The following is an 18,815-nucleotide window of genomic DNA, read 5'->3' on the forward strand; positions in this document are numbered from 1 at the left end:
AGCAGCTAACTTATTAGCGATTAGTCTAGTAGTGATTTTAGAAAACACTTCTAACATTTTTAATACTTGAAAAATTTTATTATTCAAGTATCAAAAATATGAGAAACGCTTCCTAAAATTACTACCAAATGGACTCTTATTAGCTTCCCTAAAAATAATTGAAATAATCTCATTGGCAAAATAGATGGTTTAATATGCAATTGAGAATTTAACCATATGATGAAAGGCAAAACAGGATAATCTCCAGTAGAGAGAAACCAGACTTCCAAACAAAAAGCCAAACAAAAAAGCCAGAAAATTAAGGACAGTTCAGAGGAATTGGGCTCTTAACTAATGGGCTGGCTCCGGCCACACTAAAGGATTGGAGAATGAGCAAAGTTTAAAATATCCAAATGTATATATACCTATATACTTTCGATATATCCAATATGAAGATATACCCAATGTGGTGGACGAGAAGATATATCCAAAAGTCGATATTTCTAAATATTTTCCATATTTAATCAATTTTTGAATTTTTTTTGTATTTCAACTTATATTTCACCGATATTTTTCGATATTTATCAATATTTCACTGATTTTTTTTTAATTTTTTTATTATAAAATAAATTTATTCTAATTATTTTATTTTTATATTTGATTTAATTTATTAAAAAAATATAAAAACATAGATGATCATTTTTATATAATCCATATATTTATTAAAAATTATATATATTTATATATTATTTATGTGATATCATTAAATATATTTAAATTAAAATGTTTCATAATTTTAATATAAAATATATTTTAAAATTAGACATGTTATCATAATATTATTATAAAATAATATATGATTCAACTTAATAATAAATATATACTTATAAAATTTATATTTTTTATTTATATAGAGAATATTATTATTAAATATGATAAATTATTTATATAATTTTTTATGAAAAAAATAACTCTAAAATATATATTTTTACTTTTTATATAATTTTTAAAGTTTTTTATAATATTTTTATAATTTTCATTTATTTTTAAGTTACCAAAAAATTGAATTCACGATGTATTCGTGATTTTCATATAATAAAAAATGTTGTTCACATATCGAAACGACGTCGTGTTGGTGTTGGTTGATGAATATACTCTATGGGGAGCATGGAAGGCCTGAGGAATTGAGACCAGAGCTGGCATCTCCATAGCCTGCCATCTCAGGTCTAGAGTTTCAGTTTCTTCCCATAAGAATTCATTGTATTTTATTAGAAATTAGGGTTTTTCTTGGATCCATTAGATTTAGTGGGAGTTATTCATCTTCAGGTGCCGTGTATAATCTCCAATTTGAGAGAGGCATCCACTTTGTTGATCCGTTAATAAAAGGTCAGTCATTGCCAAACCCCAATTCTCTCTGTTCAGATTCGATTTCTTCGAAAATGTAGTCCTTCTTTTCGTCTCCCTCTACTATTTCCAAGAATTTTCAACATTGCGGCTGAATGAATTGTGATCTGATTGATTTTAATCACGTACACGGAGATCTATGGGGTTTCTTGTTTGTCCGGATTTGAATTCCAGTTTCGCATGGAACATTTGCATGAAAAATTGGGGAATCGAATATTTATAGAACTTACCGACTAAAATTATTGCTGAAGAATGAATTCTTCTGTGAGTGATACGCGATTTTGACTCGTCATTCAAGCCTTGGATTCATTGGGAAACTATAGTTGGCAGCACATTAATAATTAGGCTTTTGGAGGGTTACAATTGAATGATGACATTTTTGAAGTAAAATGATAAAACTAGCGAAACCTTATGTGCTGTTTATTTGCTTAAAACGTGGGAAAAGTATTGTAGACATATGCCAAATTCTCCCTTTTTTTTTTCCCTTGTGATCTCTCATCAGGAAAAAACAGCCCTACTATAGGGCAAGTTGGAAGTTCAATGCTTCTTGAAATTTTAGCTCACTTCTAACATGCAAAGACCAGGTTATGAAGCTCCTTATTTTTCTTTCATTGTCAGTTTTTTTTTTCTATTATTTTTATTTTCATATTGTTGGTCTGTTTCGGCTGCTTTATTTCATGACCACCTACAAATGTATCATCTTTGGCAACATGTGTTTTCGTACCATTATGTCTGAGTTTGCCCATCTTCAATGTTTGAGAATGTCAACAAATATCTTCTTTTCATGTGATGATCAGTTTTCAGGTGGTGATTCCAAATAGCACAATAATGTCTATGGACGAAGGCAATGTTAATGAAACGCCAGAAAGTCAAACAGCTGATGCTTTGAAGCCCGAGATACAGCTTGTTGATACAAGGCTTGAGAACGATGCCAACCATGCCAAGGAGAATGGGTTGTTTGACGGCAAGCCACATGTTGATGCTACTCATGACCAGCTTGTACTAATGGTTATGGAACTCAATCTTCAGAATGAATACTTAAAGTCTCAGTTTGAGGGCTTGCAGGCTTTTCATTCAGAATCTGATGGGTCTCACCAGCAAACAAGAGAAACAGTGCAGGAAGGTGAAGCATCTGTAGATGTGAAAGAGCTCCATGAAAAGATAGAATCTTTGAGTAGTGAACTTTTTGAAGAAAAACAAACTCGAGTTGCTGCAGAGGAGGCTCTTAAGCATCTTCGAGCAGCTCACTCAGCGGCAGATGCAAAAGCTCAAGAGCTTTCCACCAAGCTTGCTGAAGGTCAGATATTATCAACTTCCTTTTCTATCTTTTGTTATTTTGTTCAATGACCTATTTAATAGTGATTTCATGTGGACATGATGGAGTTCATGTTAAATTAATATCCTGGATCATGCTTAGAATTATGAATCCTTTCTGAAATATTCAGAATTAATGAAACTTATTTACACATCTATATAACCAAATTCTGCTTCTGACAGGTGGCCACCTCTAGTAGCCAACTAGAGGTTGAAAACTAGTTTCTGTAGAGGACATCTTCCCACAAAAAAAAAAAAGAAAAGACCACTAGAATTACATGTTCACTGTAGTGTTGTAGTGTTAGATGAAATGGACCTTTTTTAATTTCTTAGTCTGAATTTGTTGCATGGTTATTCACGTAGCTCAACAGAAGATGGAACAAGAAATAAAAGAGCGTGATGAGAAGTACTCTGAACTTGACTCCAAGTTTAGCAGGCTTCACAAACGAGCAAAACAACGAATCCAAGATGTTCAAAAGGTATGTTCTATCACTAGATTGCTTCCATCTTAGATTGCTTCTTTCGGGTAATGCTTCATGCCATCACATTTGTTAGTTCCTGGTTGAAATTTAGTCAGTTATGTGCCCTCTGTTCTTGTTTATGTTCTGAAGCATGTTAGCTTTGAGAGGCATGTTTACTGCATTATGTGCTCCCAATATGAAAATGCTGTTTGTCATGCACTTCATCATGGAACACATGGATCCTCTTTTTTCCTGTACACTTTTCCATGAATTATCACAATTATCCCACCTAAAATTAGGTTAAACCTGTAATTTTTTAATTTGAAGTTGAAGTAGTTCCATCAAGATGTTTATCTTTGAAATTTGACCCAGATGTATCCATTTGGAAACTATGGTTATTAAAATATCAAATTGAGATTAAGCCCTTACTATTTCCACACAAAGGTCAAAAAGGAGAATGAAACAAAGAGATTTTCTGATTGAGTCAAACCGATGAAAAAAAAAGGGGGAAGAACCATGCCCACATGTAAAAATAGAAACAAAGAATCCAAACCACCATATAATCTAATGTGAAAAGAAATCCAAAATTTATCTCAAATGTACCTAAGTTTTGGTTTAGTCGACTTTCTTTCTCCATGTTTGAATCAACTTTGGTGCTTGCGTAGTTCTACTTTTATGGCCACAATAGTGTGACAAAACACAATTTAGTGTTTACAACCTGAGTTATTCTTTCATATTCTTCCTATTAAACTCAAGAAGAGACAAAAACAGACATATTTATATGTAGATAAATTTTGTAGGATAGAATGTTATTTTGTTCAAAATCTCAACATAAGGTAGAATAGCTATAAGGTCTTGAAGTGTTCTATAGGCTTGTGCCTTTTTATGCTGTAGTTTTTATAAGATAATGTTTGTAATTCTCTCATATTAACTTGTAACCACATTTTTTTTCTTCATGTTGAACTTACATTTTTTTCAAATAAAAAGGAAAAATGAAACTCCAATGTGCACAAAAAATGAATTCATTCGTTGTTTGGAGATTGCCATTTTCAGGAAAAAGATGATCTTGAAGCCCGTCTTCGTGACATGAATGAAACAGCTGAACGAGCATCATCCCAACAGTCTTCTTTGCAGCAGGAGCTCGAGCGCACACGACAACAAGCAAATGAAGCATTGAGAGCCATAGATGCAGAGAGGCAACAATTACGAAGTGAAAACAATAAGTATAATCTCATTGTTCCTAAACTGAGAACTATATCCATTATTCCCTTGCATAATTAATATTTATAGATACTTTTACATACTAATTTTCACTTTTTGTTCATAAAGACCAAAAGCATGATATTGTAGAGTTGAACTCTGCTAGTTTTTGTATGTGTTTATGTGTATGAGTTCAGGGGGTGAGGGAGGTATGTGAGGTGCTTCTCTCAATTGTTTATTGATTTAGTCCATCAATGGAGCTCCAAGAGGTTTTCTCGATGAGGAACCTCTAGGACCTATGATAACCGAACTCTTCAACTTCACCCACATGCCTATGTTGATAGGGGATATAATTTGGGTACGGATGTGAGATCCTTGTTAGATACTCCTAATTTGCCTTAGATATTATTGTTTGATTTTATTTGAGTTCCCTTTTTAATTTTTATTTTTTTAACTTCCTTAGCATATAGAAAGAGATTTATATAAAAATATCCGGACATGATAAAAAATAAAGACAAGGATAAAAGCGAAAAGAGAAGAAATTTCTATGAAGAATATCTTTACTTTTGATTGATTTTCAATAAATTTTCTTTTTTCTCTCTTTTATTATGGCCTTGTTCAAGTGTGTGTCCCCATCATAGGGATCCTTTTTACCTAAGTCCTCATATCCTAAATTTGGAGGTGTGAAGGATCAAACACCTAGATACATGCTGGCAGTGATACTTGCACCCAAATCCATGCAACATATATTAGGATTTAAGTCCAGGTCATCTTGATGTACATTTTTAGCCATTACTAACAATTTAAACTTTTAAGTTAATTTGGTAGCTTAACATAGTTTTTTTTTTTTTTTTTTTTTTTGACGGGCAGTTTAACATGGTAGGTTTACAGAAGATCATAAGTTTAAACCTCCCAACTGTTTGTTTCCCTCATTTAATTAAACCCACAAGCAAACCAAAAGAGGAGTGGACGCTAGGGCTTTAGTTTAAGTTAGCTTGAAATACATTGTTGGTCAATTACCTAACACCTTAAGCTTCTGTTTTTATTTGGTAGCTTAACAGGAACCTTCTTCCTCACCTGCAACAATAACCAATAGATATTTCATTTTTATTTTTGTTCAAATATCTTCCAGCAGAATAATCTATGTTCTTCCTTGATAAGCAAATAGTAGCATTGTGAAGGTGATTAAACTGATTTCTTGGAAAATACACTTTAATTATGCTTTCCTTGAAGATCATGTTTGTTACTTGTTTTCACATTTTAAAGTTTCTAACAATGTCATTGACTTCCAGACTTCGAGACAAAATTGATGAATTGCGCCGTTCATTTGAACCCAAAGAGAATGCCATTGAGACCTTGCAACAGTCACTTATGGAGAAAGATCAGGTATTGAAACTCCTAAACCAGTTTTAAATAATCGTGTTCTCCTGAGGTTCAATTGCTCTACCATACTGCATAACTGAAAATTCAGCTTCTCAGTGCATCTTGTTATTTAATGCAACTAGAAAAACTTGCATACAAATAAACATGTGAATGAATTTGTGCAGAAACCTTAACATAGGTGTGCTCACACATACACTCAGTACATATATTCGTTTCTTAGTATTCCAAATGAAGAGAACTGAAGATCCCTTCCATATCTGTTTGTCAAATTGATTATTTTTCAGATGTTGGAAGACATGAAAGGGTTATTACAAGCTGCAGAAGAAAAAAGGCAAGCTTCAATAGCTGAGCTTTCTGCTAAGCACCAGAAGGTAAATTTGCATGCAGATGCCTAAAATATGGTTCTTTTGTTAACCATTAAGATTGTCCATGTTTCTTTCTCTCTGGTTACTTTTGGTGCTACCAAATGTATCTTAGCTTCCCTTCTCTATCTTATCTTCCATAGACAGTAGAGAGTTTGGAAGCTCAACTTGCTGATGCAGTATCTGAAAGAACCAAAGCAACTGAAACGATTTCTTCTCTACAGGTGAGTAAATGTTATAAGGTTTTGTTATGCTTGCTGCTTTTCAGGAATAGAAAAGAAGCAGCAGTATAAGGAATTATAATTCTGTGTTCATGATCTTCTTGCTCAAATCATCAAAATGCGACACAATGATTAATTAATATGTCATGGCTTTTCAGCACGGAAAGAGTGAATTATTATTAGTTATGTCAGGCACACTGATATTCAATAGGGTATAATGAAACAGTAGTGATGGACTTCTAGCCGTTGTCTTCATATTTTTTCTTCTTTTGGCTTGTCCATCTCATAGGTTTATAGCTAACTGTTGCTGGATACTCCAGAAATTGTTTAGTTGATGATGGAACTCAACATTTCACTGAATATGTTATTTCAGGTGCTAATTGCTGAGAAAGAGTCAAAGATTGCAGAGATGGATGCAGCTTCAAGCGGTGAAGCAGCACGACTTAGAGCTGCCATGGAAACCGTAAAAGGGGAGCTTGTTCACCTGAAGCATGAGCATGTATGAGTCAAACTTTTTAGTAAGAGTAAATGTCACTTTCTCATTTACATTAAGGGGCCTTATGTGAATTTTCTTTTCTAAATATTTTACAAATGATTTTGGTCATGAGCTTGTGGATGGGTGATTAATCATTGAGTATGGTCATAACTTTGATAAATTGGATTGGCAGAATGATGAAGTTCCATCCATTTAGAAGAAGGTTATCTTGTGTTGGCTATAATCAATTTCACCATCTCCCTTCCAAAATTAGCTTAATTTGTTGTTTTCAGACCTTAGCCAGTTATATAACTTAGATATGATATTTCCTTGAGAATCTGCTCCCCATAAGTTTAAAAATATGGACTGTAGTTGCTGTCTAGCACATTGATTGCATTCAATTCTTCTGCCAAAATGAAATTGAAATCAAAGTCAATACTTCCCTTTTAAAACAGGTTTCTTTTAAAAATTAAATGCCAGTTATAGCTTTTCAATGTGCTTAATGTGTTGGCCATTTACCAAAAAGGATTCTGCCTAAGCTATTAGGTTAAAAATTTGCCATATGGATAGTTTTCTGTACTGTCCAGACTATAATCCCTTCACTCCAGTGTAGACAATCTTCCTAGTTCTAACATTGATTATTCAGACTATCTTAATATTGATCAGGAATTAGATAGTAATTCCTTTTCCTCACCGTGCTCGGTGTGTACACTTTGACATAGTTTTGATATTGCCTTTTGACCTGTGTCCATAACTATTTTGTCAAGATAATAATTGAACTTTGGAGCTCCAAATTTTGACAGTTTTTCATTCTAGAAACTAGACTGATGTCAGAAGCATGCTCTTTAAATAAACAGGATTCTTCCCTTCTCTTTGATGGCTAAACTTGACCTAAACATGTGGCCTTTACATTTAAAGGTGGAGTTGTTTAGACTCAAGCTAAATCATATTGCAGTCACTCTCCAAAAGGTTCCCCCATTTAATCTAGCAGCCACCCATCTGCTTCCTCCCTGAAGAGGAAATGCCTTACCAACCTGCTGGGAGGAGCTGAGCATCCTAATATCTATGATGTTTTTTCTGTTTATTTTTCATTCCAATTTGTGTGTTTAAGTTTGGTAATTTAAATTTTTATAATGTTTTATATTTGATGCCAAATACAATACTTTGTATTTGATGTCAAACCATATTGTTGACCATTAATTTCCAAATGACATTAGCACCAACCATGTAAATCTTATTGAAGTTTCCTCAGCCATTGGATACTTTGTTAGCCTGCATGCATAACATTTTTTAGTGTGATGCATTTAGGAGAAAGAAAAAGAGAGTTGGGAAGCTGCCTCCCAGGCACTGAAAACAAAACTGGAGTTTGCTGAAAGTAACTGCATACGAGCTGAAATTGAAGCAGCAAAGATCAGAAGTATTTTCTGTTTTTGTTTACCTCACTGTGATTTTCATTTGATTAGTTATATTTGAGAAAACATAGTTTTCATGCTTTCTTACTGGCAGGTCAGCTGGAATTAGAATTGTCTGTTCAAACCCAGCTGCTAAGTACAAGAGATGCTGAATTAATGGCTTCCAAGGAGGAGGTATTCAGTTTTTTTTCACATCTAATCTTTCATCCATGCCAAGAAAGGAGGCGTGAGAATCTAACTTACTAATTGTTGACTGTGATAAGGCAAAAATAATCATTCTTATTCCTTGAGAAAGCAACTAGGTTTCCATTTTTCTCTGGGTTGAGATTAAGCTTATATCTTGGTGGATTAATTTTTACTTCTGTATCTCAGAATGATATGATTAGATAGTTATTGAAAATGAAATGGTTTGAAGAGGATGCTCTCATTTGGGGCATGAACTCTCCCTCTTGATCATTGAGATTTGCCTCATTAGATCAGAATGTTTCCTTGAGACTTAAGGGCATGTACCATTTGAGAGTTGCTGGAAATGGGTTGCCCCCTGTGACCTACTTCTATTGAAACCACTGAAGTAAGAAGATAGCAATTGCCTATTAACATTATGTTTGAAGATGGATCTGCAAGTTCCACAGAAGTAGAGAGCTGCCATTTCCTTGCAAATGTCACTTCTACCACCTGTTTCTGGATACTACAGTTTAATCTTTTAGGTAGCATAGCTATACAATATTGAAAATTGAATTAAACTGTTGAAGTGTTCTTCTTTGGACAGGGTAAAAAAGCTTTCAAGTTTCATTATCAGGGTTTCTATTTGAAGGAAATATAGCTGAATGCTTTTATCTGCAAATGGCTGTGCTCTTTCTTTCTGTCTCTACAAACAAATGAGTGTTACAATATAGTTGATCAGACTTTGCAGTTATTTCTTCTGCAGTACCTCAATGTGACATGAGCACGAAATGGTTCAGGAATTAGTTTTCTTTTTATAAGGGCTAAAATCTTTTATTTTGGACTCAAGTGGGGATGTTTGAGATTCCAAGTGCTCATCCAAAAGTGAGGGGAAAAAGGGTTATCTACATTTTTTGTGTTGGCCAATGAAGAATATATCTAAATTAGTTTCATTCAATAGACTTTTGAATGAGGATGGTCTTGGCTCTGTGCTTTAATTTGATGGACATACTGATTGTTTGCTTTAATTGATGGTTTTGCTAGTGGTATCTAATGAGAGTCCAAGTGTTCCACTCTTAGGGAAGGTGAAGGGCCTAGAGTATCAGCTAAGTTAAGGTTGAAAGGGCTTGGCTTTGCTTGTGGAAGGGGTTGAGACCTATTGAATTATTAAGGATGGGGAACCCTTTAGAAAGGTTTGGGTGGAAGGGGGTAAACGTTACTTGGAGTTGCGTAGTAATAGAGCAAGACGGTTTTTGTTTTGCACTATTTGGTCAGTGGAAGAGAAGAGGTTCTCCTTAGTGTTTCCTGAAGCAAGGGGATTTTTAGGGGGTGGAAGATTTTGTCTGACAAGCTAAGAAACCTTGGTGTCTCCCTGGCCCTATGGAAGGTGGAGGAGTCCTTTGCTTCTTATAGGAAGATGTTGGCCCATAGTGAGGGTGGCGAAAGGAAAGAGAATTTGATAGCAGATGCGGTGTCCTTTGGTTCAACTGAGCAATGGAATGTTGTGTGGATTGAAATCAAGAAAGAGTTGTTTGACAAAAATGAGGAAGATCTGAAAAGGATCCTTGTGAGAAGATTGAAGGGAGGGTGGGGAGAGGGGGGGAGCTTTCTGATCAGACCCCAAACCTCCTTGCTTTGAGAAATTGGGCTCAGATTAGATGGTAGTTGAAAGGGAAGCTCCACTTGACTTTGTTAGGAGGGTCCCTCATCCTTTTTGAATTCAAAGTTGTTGGTGAAGCTGAGAGGGTGCTTCACTCGAGTGTAAAATGTTTCAATGGAAAAAGCTTTTTTTTTTTAGTGGTGGAACCCTTATGTTAGGTGCCTTAAGGAGGAAAAGGACGATCATGAAGTTTAGGTAAGGATTTTGAGACTCCCCTTGCATCTTTGGGGAAAAGGTTTGTTTAAAAGAATAAGGGAAGCTAGTGGAAGATTTGTGGCCATCGATGAGGACATGATGGAGCATAGGAACTTGCAGTAGGCTAGAGTTTTGGTTGGGATTAGTAGGTGGAAAGTTCCCAGTTCTTTGTTGGTGGTGGGAACCTCTTGCTTTGCGGTTCAACTATGGTGGGAGATCCCACCCTGGTAGAGTAAGGTGCCTTCTCTAGGTTATAATGAAAGGGTGGATGGAGAAGGAGTGGTTAGGTTATGCACCAGAGAGAGAGTGGAAGGAGGGTGCTCTGAAAAGGTGGTAGCCCAGGTGTCGAAGGAAAACCCATTGTGCTCTGTAAAGTGGGGGGAGGTACTATTGCTAAAAGAATGGGGATTGATAGGTCTTCAACGTCACATCCTTATACTTGTAGTGTAGCTTGTGGGCCTAGTGGGGCGGTCGTTGAGGTTGCTAGCCTTTCTAATGGGCCTCAACTTTATTTAGGCCCCTTGGAGAAAAGGGGGACTAGAAGGCCCGCCCTATTATGCTAGTGAGGCCCTTGGTTTCTTCTTAGGCTAGCCCAAAGCCCCTTTAAGTTTAACTAAAAGGAGTCAAGTTGGGCTTCCTAAGTTTAGGTTGTCAGATATCCAACCTTTATATTTTGGAACCCTAGTTATAAGTTCCCAAGAAGGGCATTAGAGGAACCTTAATGTTGGTGATCTTGCTTCCTCTTTGGAGCTCTTCACCAATCCTCTCTTAAAGGCGGTGGTTTAGGGTCTGGTAGGGTAGGTTTTGGGGGTGAATGAAACCCTATTGGCTGAAGTGGTTGGCTTTGAAAGTAGGCGCCCCCCCTTTGCCTTCTTTTTCTCCAGTTGGGCCTCTCGCTCTTGATGTTGGGTTGACAGGTTTGGAAAGGGCGGCGCCTCCCTTTGGGGACTTTTTCTTTCGGATCTTCGACTGCTTCAAATGATGCTCCAAGACGGAAGGTTGTTAGATCTAAAGGGGAATGAAGAGAAGGGTCCTTCAAGTAAAGAGTTAGTGGGTAGGGTTGAGGAGTTGAAGGTCAACTAAGCGTTGGAGGCTTGTTGCATGTTGGAGGGGGAGGAGCTTAGCTCTGTGAGTCTTCCTAGTTAGTTTGCCGATTTTAGTAGTTTTTTTGGGGTTGCCAGTGGTGGGGTTTGAAAAGGAAATTACTTCTATTTTGAGGAAAATGGAGTCAAGAAAAGGATGTGGGGTTAAGGTTTCAAGGTCAAGTAGGAATTTTTCGTCTACTTATCTAGAGAGGAAATCCAAAAGCTTGAATGGTTGGTGAAATACAATTGCTCTCCTCACTCAATAAGGGGAAAGGGGGGAGCAATGGGGTTTTAGTCCTCTCACTTTGAGGTTGTTGTCTTCATTCCCAGCTTGGTTGATGGTTTTTGGTTAGAGAAGGGCTCTCGGGCAGCTTCTTGTCCATCCTAGAATATACAAATTTTCTAGGGTGTTGGGGTTGGATGCTGTTTGGGTGGTTTGTTTTAGCTCTGCCCTTTTTTTCTCTTGCTTCCTTTTAGGTTTTTATATACTACGTATGTACTTGGTTGTGCCTATTGCTCGCACTTTTTAATATATTCTCCTATTTACCTATCAAAAAAAAAAAAAAAAAGTTAATGGGTTCTCTTATAGTAAAATAATTGATGATGTTGATTCATGGTTGTCAATGAAGCCAATAGACAGTTCTAACTAACAGTTTATGATATTCTGCAACCCCTAACCCCCTTTGAATTGGGATCATCACACAGTCAAACTACTCTGCACTGATGACTAGATTTTGCTAACAAATACTAGTTCTCTTATGAAACATTTTATTAGTGTAAATATTTTCTGAATTATAATCCGTCCTAATATGTTGCCCTCTCACTCTATATCTTGCAGATTAAGCGTCTAGAAAGTGACTTCTCTTCATACAAGGTCCGTGCTCATGCACTTCTCCAAAAGAAGGAAGCAGAGCTTGCTGCAGCAAAGGACTCTGAACAACTCAAAGCTCAAGAAGAAGCTCTAAAAGTATGTGTTTATGGTTGCCTATATCTTATAATATGAAGAAACGCTTGAACTGAGGCAAAAATTAATCAAATTACTTGGCTACTTATCATGTTTCTTGTAATTTTAGGAGGCTGAAAAAGAAATACTGTTGGCAACAGAAGAAAGGGACAGGATTCTTCGAGATCTTCAGGATGCTTTGGCTAATCATGATAAAGAACTTGCAACAAGGTAACATGATGCTGAAGCCCATTAAGGGCTTTTGCATTTTTTTTATTTGAATTACTCTGTAGTTATTCCCATATTTATCTCGGATATTTTCTGTTATTTCACTATCACCATTGAATTGATTCCTTGAATAAGCAAAGTAAAGATGGCACCTTTTCCTGAAAAATAACTTGTATGCATTCTATTTAAATGTGCCTGTGATAACCAAAAACTGGACATAGATACTAGCAGCTAGTTTTCAATAGCTGTGCTGCCCTTAAGTACAAGTCATCAAAGGGAGCCAAACAATGAACCAAATCAAATGTCAGAGGGATAAACCAAACAGCTCAAAAGGGCTGCCCAAGCCTATCGAATGGTGAGAAACAACCTATAAGAGGTTTTGTAGGCCAATCAATTGAAAATTCCGTTCTGCAAGCCAAACTTGTGGCTGAACTAAGGCCAACCTTAAGCCAAGCAAGCCACACCTGTTTATACCTACCATGGGCCAAAGGAAAAGGCCAAGATGGGTATCTAAACAAAATGAATTTGAGTATCTCTGACCTAGATGGTTTTTTGAACATGACTAAATGGGCAGCTGTTCTGCCATGTTTGACCTATTGGGATGATTACCTGTGTGTTCACTTTCAATGATACCTTTCCCAGTCTTTTCACACTTTATTGCATCCTACCAATTATGTTGTTTATTGTTTGCCCAAGGCTCTGCTTCATGAAGCCCAGCTAATCTTATTGTTATTTTATAAACAGCAGCATTTTCTAGCTTAAATAAATATCCATGCTGAAAAAAAATTATTTTGGTAAATAACAAGTTCATGTGAGTAGTGCACAAAATTATTGTTGAAACTAAAGATTTAATGACAAATGGAGGACATTGTGAACAATGCGTGATTGTGCATTTGGCTCTTGTATACTACCAATATGGCACAAGCCTTGCAACAAAATTATAGGCAATGGACTGATTTTTTTAAGATAGTCTGATCTATCCTTATCAAGTGCTTCATTTCCTTTTCCTTGATATTTATTTTGATAAAATTCACTTTTCTATTTAAATCTTCTTCTGTACTGAACATTGAATACTTGACCTCATCATGAACTGTCAATTCCACTGAAGCTTTGCTAATTTGATGTTGTACGAATCTAGGTGTCTACTATTTGTTGTATTGCAGCCTCCCATCGCTAAGTAGAATGATGTTCTTTGGATCCACAACCGTGGAAAATGAATTGAACTTTGTGCAGTGTAAATCTATTAGCTTAAGACTTTTTTCAATTCCACATTCATTTCAGAGATGCGGCTCTTAGTAGTGCCAAGCAGCAGATTAAGAGCATAGAAAAGAAGCTTGATTCTGCTAATGCCAGATATCAATCAGAGAAAGAAGCATGGGAGATAAACCTTCAGAATTTGGAAGAAACTTGGCGATGTAATTAATCCATACTAAGCTGAATGATGTTTCTTTTTATTTTTCCTTTTGTTTTCCTGAATGACCCGCATGATTCATTGAGCTTAAAAATAAGATTGTACTTGGAATGATTTACAGTGAGGTGCGAAGCATTGGCTGCTCAAAACGAAGTGTCTTCCGGACAAGAACTACAGAAAGAGTTAGAAGAGCTTAATCTACAGTATAAAAGATTGAAGGTACCTTGCCTCTTTATTGTATGTTGTAGTATGGAATCTGGATAATGAGTATCAGATATCTTGTTCTAGTATTAATTAGATTCATACCTTGTAGGCAGAGCATGAATCATTCCGTGATCTGGCTGAAAGAATGATTGAAGGAAAAGACAACGAGATATCTAAACTTTTAGATGAGAATAAGACTCTTCAACAATCTCTAGAATCAAGACCAGCTGTATGTTTCCCTCTTTTATATTTGTAAACCTTGCTAGTTTAACTTTTTCATGGACCAATTTTCCATATTTATGATCCTTGGACTGACATTGGGGTAAATGATCCCAGGCTTACCACAATGACAATTACAACACAGGTATTAAGACAATTCTGGTCACACTTGCTTATTGCTTTTCTAAATTAGACAAATTTGAAGCTTTTTTTTGTATTGTTGCAAATTAATTCATTGCTTTTATAATGTTCTGAATTTTCAATTGGTATTGACAGCCTTCCACAAACAGGAAGCACCGAACTCAAGCACCTCTGCAGCAGAACAGCAGATTCTGGTGAATATCTTATTCTAAGAATTCCCTTATCAAGTAACTTCTAATTTGTTAAGTTCAATCATAGGTTTTCCCAATGCACAATACAGCAAGTTTCAGCTTCTGTGGGGTGGTGGTGTTGGGGTGGGTGTTTGTTTATGGTTGTTAAGTGAAAGGTAGGAAAGATTAAGCGATCTCTGAAAGAGGAAAATAGCCGATTGAGCCAGCTGATTTGTAGATATTACTTGTGAAACTGGAAATTCATTTTTCTTTTGCTGCAGTTTTTGTGCTCATTACCCTTCCTCATTCTCTTAATGTATCCACTAATAACCTTCTTTCCAAACAAGATTTGCTAGTGTATATGTACATACATTCAGACATATTCTTGTAGATGATCCTCAGAAGCCATAAATGAAGTAGTTACTTAGAAACCTTCATGAGGGCGGACAGTTCCTTGAAAATTCAATGTAACTTAAAAAATTCCCCTAATGGTTTTCTAAATATCTTGTAAGGCAGAAAATATCTAGAAGAAACCCTGAAACATGTGGGAAATAAATTTTTTATTTTACCCTAAGGTTAAAATATTGATGATCACAATAAACATCACCATGACAATAAAGATAACAAAAAGTGGGAATGAACTAATACAAAAAATCCAGGGAAAATGATTGGTATAACAGTTGGATATTGGCAATAGACTCATTGGTTAAACAAGATGTGTTGGTCATCTTGGTGACTTGTATATACTATAATTTACTTTCTATTTAGCTCTTTTCCACTAGCCATTCTCTTTCACTCAATTCCCTGTTAAAAGTGTTTGTATCCTGCTTGTTTTTTGTATTAAGTAAAAAATTTCAGGGACATTTCTATTTCCTTTACTCATTATTACTTGCCACTTTCTTTCATGGCACCTATGGTTCAAGTTAATAATATTATAGGCTCTGGTACCTCTAGGTTCTACATATATCTATATTTAGTGTGGTTTGTGATCCTTAAAAATTAGTTGTACCACTTTTCATACTCAAATAGATATTTTTAGCTGAGAAGCCTCCTAAACATTTTCTTTCCCTTTTGAATTCTAGCTTTTGGCAAGGCAACAGGCTCAGAGAGAGGAAGAGCTAGCACAGTCACAAAGACACATTCTAGCACTTCAAGTAAGCCATCCCCTTTTCTTACTTTAATTAATTTTCTATTATATCGTTTCTGATACGTGTTTTATATCAGGAGGAAATTGAGGAGCTTGAACGTGAAAATCGTCTCCACAGTCAGCAGGTATTAGGAACTTGGATTTCTGAATAGTTCAGTAAGGTTTTCAAATCTTGGGATAATTTGCTGTTATATTGCGTTCTCTCACTGAACTAATTCTATCTGCCCTCCCTCTGAAATTTAGCATCCTGTATGTGAACCATGTGAGGTTAATATATTTTTTATTATAGCTTTTGTCTTTGTGTCTTTTGGTCTTGTGTTCTAGTTAAAGGTTTAACCATACCTCAATTCTCATTATCATTTTATCTTTAATAAATAAAATAAAATAAAAAATTGTTTGAATTTGTTTATCTTGTTAGCTCACTCATTTCTCATATTAACACAATTTTAAATTTCATGAATGAAGGAAGCCATGTTAAAGGAAGAATTCCGGAACATGGAAAGAATGCAGAAGAGGGAAGGTGTAGATATGACATATTTGAAAAATGTTATCTTAAAGCTTCTTGAGACAGGTACCTGTGTAAAAGGACTGAAAATCTCTAAACTAGAAGTTTAGCCGATTTCTTTTCTCCATTAGATTGATGAAGCGCTAATTTTCTAGAGTAGATGATACTGATATTTGTAAAAGAATAATTTAACCCAGATGAACTTTTTTAAACAGGAGAAGTGGAGGCTCTGCTACCTGTGGTTGGAATGCTTCTTCAATTCAGTCCTGAGGAGGTGAAGCTCTCTCTTTCCTCTTGTTACTCCATTACCATGGGAAATCTTGAACTAGTCTTACTACTCAGATGTCCTTTGCATGATATTGAGGATGCATTACTAGCCTGCAGAACTTGGAATATAGAGGTTTAGCAATTGCTCTGATCTACTGTGTGATATTTGAGCAATGTGAAACAGTGAGAGCCTTTCAGTTAACTTTACCTTTTGCAGAAAGAGAGCTCTATTGAACTTCTTATAGTATGTGGGTCAGATGGGTAAATACCAAATGGCTTACCTATTCACCTGTCACAGATTATTGCTCTTGTCGCCTGTCTCCTGTGCAATAACACACCAGTGCATTTGCATGCTCAACACTGTTTAAGCTAGGATGCTGTCATGCTGTTTAGCATCCGTCCAGATTTCATGTTTGGCAACCCAATTTTTCATGTCTTCAGCACTGTGGTGTTTAATTTTAAAGTCCCATTTTTTTTTTTGTTTTGAGTAACTTCTTATCAAAGTTTTCTGATGAACCACTCGTTGTTTTATGCAAATGCAGATGCAAAAGTGCCATCAAGCATACCACTCCTCAACGGAAGTTCCTCCCACTCCTGCAAGTGATGCTCCAGGATCTGCCCGTTCTCTCTTCTCAAGATTCTCATTTTCATAACAGCAGGAATGTTGGCAATAGAGAATTCTTCTGATCTGGTTAAAATTATTTGCATCTGCAATCCAGCTGCATTAGTACTGACCACTCTGCCTGCAGACTGAGAAGTGAAGATGCAGCCATGGCAAATCTTGTATTATTTTGTAACACTAAATTGCCAGTTTATTGTAAAAAATGAAGTAGGAGAGAGTGAAAAACATCAGATTTAAAGAGAGGGAGGATAAACATTTCCGGCTATTTGGGTTTTGCTTCTTGGAAGCTACACAAGCAATTTCTTTTACCCTTTTTCCCGATGCTTCGCTTTTTGATGTAAAGCGATTGCAGAAGTAATAGAGCGTGTTTTAGTGAACTACTTAGGCAAGAATTACATGTATCTTTTTACAAAGAGATAGATTTCTTGTCCCCTCTCTATCTTCATCCATCTGCAGAACCAATGTAGGCACTCGATGTTTGGTAGTTCCATCGAATGGATTAGCTGCAATGATGCAAGTCTTCATTCATCTGGAAGGCAAACTCCATTTTACAAGTTAGAAGCTTGCTATTGAAGTTTTAGCTCTGTTTAATTTCCGAAAAATTTTGAGGGAAGGAAAATTTTAATTGGATTGTTTTGCTACAAAATACGCAATATGCTTTTGTTGAAGAGGTGCAAAATTGCGGAAGGTGTGAATTCATAGAAATCATATAGCATTTATGAAGAACCACTCTAATCCCTTTCTTATATTGAAAAAACTACCTTAAACTTTCAAAATCTAGAGGAATATGCTATTGGCTCCTATCTTCTAGATGAAGGACACAATATCCCTTGTATAGTTGAAAATTTGATTCCTTGGATTCCTCCCATTAACGAAAGATTTAAATTAAATTTTAATGGTTCAATAATTGAGAATAAAAGTGCGTCATTATATATTATTAGAGACTAATAGAATTATAAAAATAGTTGCAAGTAATCATACAGGAAATGCTTCAACAGTTATGTGGATGGTGTGCTAACAGTAAAAAAAACAATGGGTTCTTAAATTTATAAATTGAAAATGATTCAAAAATAGTAATAAATTGTTATATTAAAAATAATAATATTTATAATTTTATTATTTTTTTAATAAAGGATATTTGAAAGTTATCTTAAAATCTAAATATTTACAATTGTCATTATATTCATAAGGAGGGAAGTAACTAGAGAGCGGACTATTTAACTAAGAAAAGTATTTGTAATATAGAGTTGATCATTTGAAGGTCAAATTTTCTTTAAAATATTATAAAGTTTGGTTTCAAATATTATTGTAACTCGTCTTTTAATCGAAATAGCAGATATTTTGTTTTGTGCTCTCTTTTCATCTAAAAAATAAAAGAGGTGCAAATATTTATGTAAAATGTTAAGGAAAAAAAACATAAGAGAAGGATGATCCATATCATGGAATGAATTACATGGCAAATGATGATAAAACCCTTGGGCTGAACTGGAGGCTGCTGACCCTGTGGGACATCCCCACATTCAGATCTATTATGTAAGTTGGAAAAAATTCAAACCTTGGATCAATTAGTTCTTACTTCTTAGGCGCTTTCAAAAACCATTGAAATATTAGCAAAACCCACTGTTTTTAAACAATAACTGGTTTC

At 35.5% G+C, this 18,815-nt stretch overlaps 1 protein-coding gene across 2 annotated transcripts; it reads left to right on the forward strand.

Annotated features, from left to right (window-relative positions):
• The first annotated feature begins 1,161 nt into the window (after positions 1-1,161).
• On the forward strand, positions 1,162-17,696 carry LOC117912996 (protein GRIP). Of its 2 annotated transcripts, XM_034827828.1 has the most exons (22): positions 1,162-1,365; positions 2,181-2,680; positions 3,061-3,176; positions 4,212-4,381; positions 5,651-5,744; positions 6,026-6,112; positions 6,247-6,327; positions 6,698-6,823; positions 8,108-8,216; positions 8,306-8,385; positions 12,152-12,280; positions 12,387-12,487; positions 13,766-13,899; positions 14,017-14,114; positions 14,209-14,328; positions 14,436-14,463; positions 14,595-14,653; positions 15,712-15,783; positions 15,854-15,901; positions 16,242-16,347; positions 16,497-16,555; positions 17,091-17,696. In XM_034827828.1, the coding sequence occupies exons 2-22, from the start codon at positions 2,212-2,214 to the stop codon at positions 17,199-17,201; spliced, it is 2,397 nt and encodes a 798-aa protein (XP_034683719.1). In that variant the 5' UTR covers positions 1,162-1,365; positions 2,181-2,211; the 3' UTR covers positions 17,202-17,696. The 2 variants fall into 2 exon arrangements, with proteins under 2 accessions (XP_034683719.1, XP_034683720.1); XM_034827829.1 differs by lacking the exon at positions 1,162-1,365 and having other exon boundaries at positions 2,554-2,680; positions 3,069-3,176.
• The last annotated feature ends 1,119 nt before the right edge of the window (positions 17,697-18,815 follow it).

Source organism: Vitis riparia, chromosome 4, assembly GCF_004353265.1.
Source record: "Vitis riparia cultivar Riparia Gloire de Montpellier isolate 1030 chromosome 4, EGFV_Vit.rip_1.0, whole genome shotgun sequence".
NCBI classification, from domain to species: domain Eukaryota; kingdom Viridiplantae; phylum Streptophyta; class Magnoliopsida; order Vitales; family Vitaceae; genus Vitis; species Vitis riparia.

Excerpts from the sequence above, each read along its gene's own strand:
- LOC117912996 (XM_034827828.1), top strand. The coding sequence starts at position 2,212 with ATGTCTATGGACGAAGGCAATGTTAATGAAACGCCAGAAAGTCAAACA. Across the intron at positions 2,681-3,060 it reads TTCCACCAAGCTTGCTGAAG|CTCAACAGAAGATGGAACAA; the intron begins GTCAGATATTAT and ends TTATTCACGTAG. Across the intron at positions 4,382-5,650 it reads TTACGAAGTGAAAACAATAA|ACTTCGAGACAAAATTGATG; the intron begins GTATAATCTCAT and ends ATTGACTTCCAG.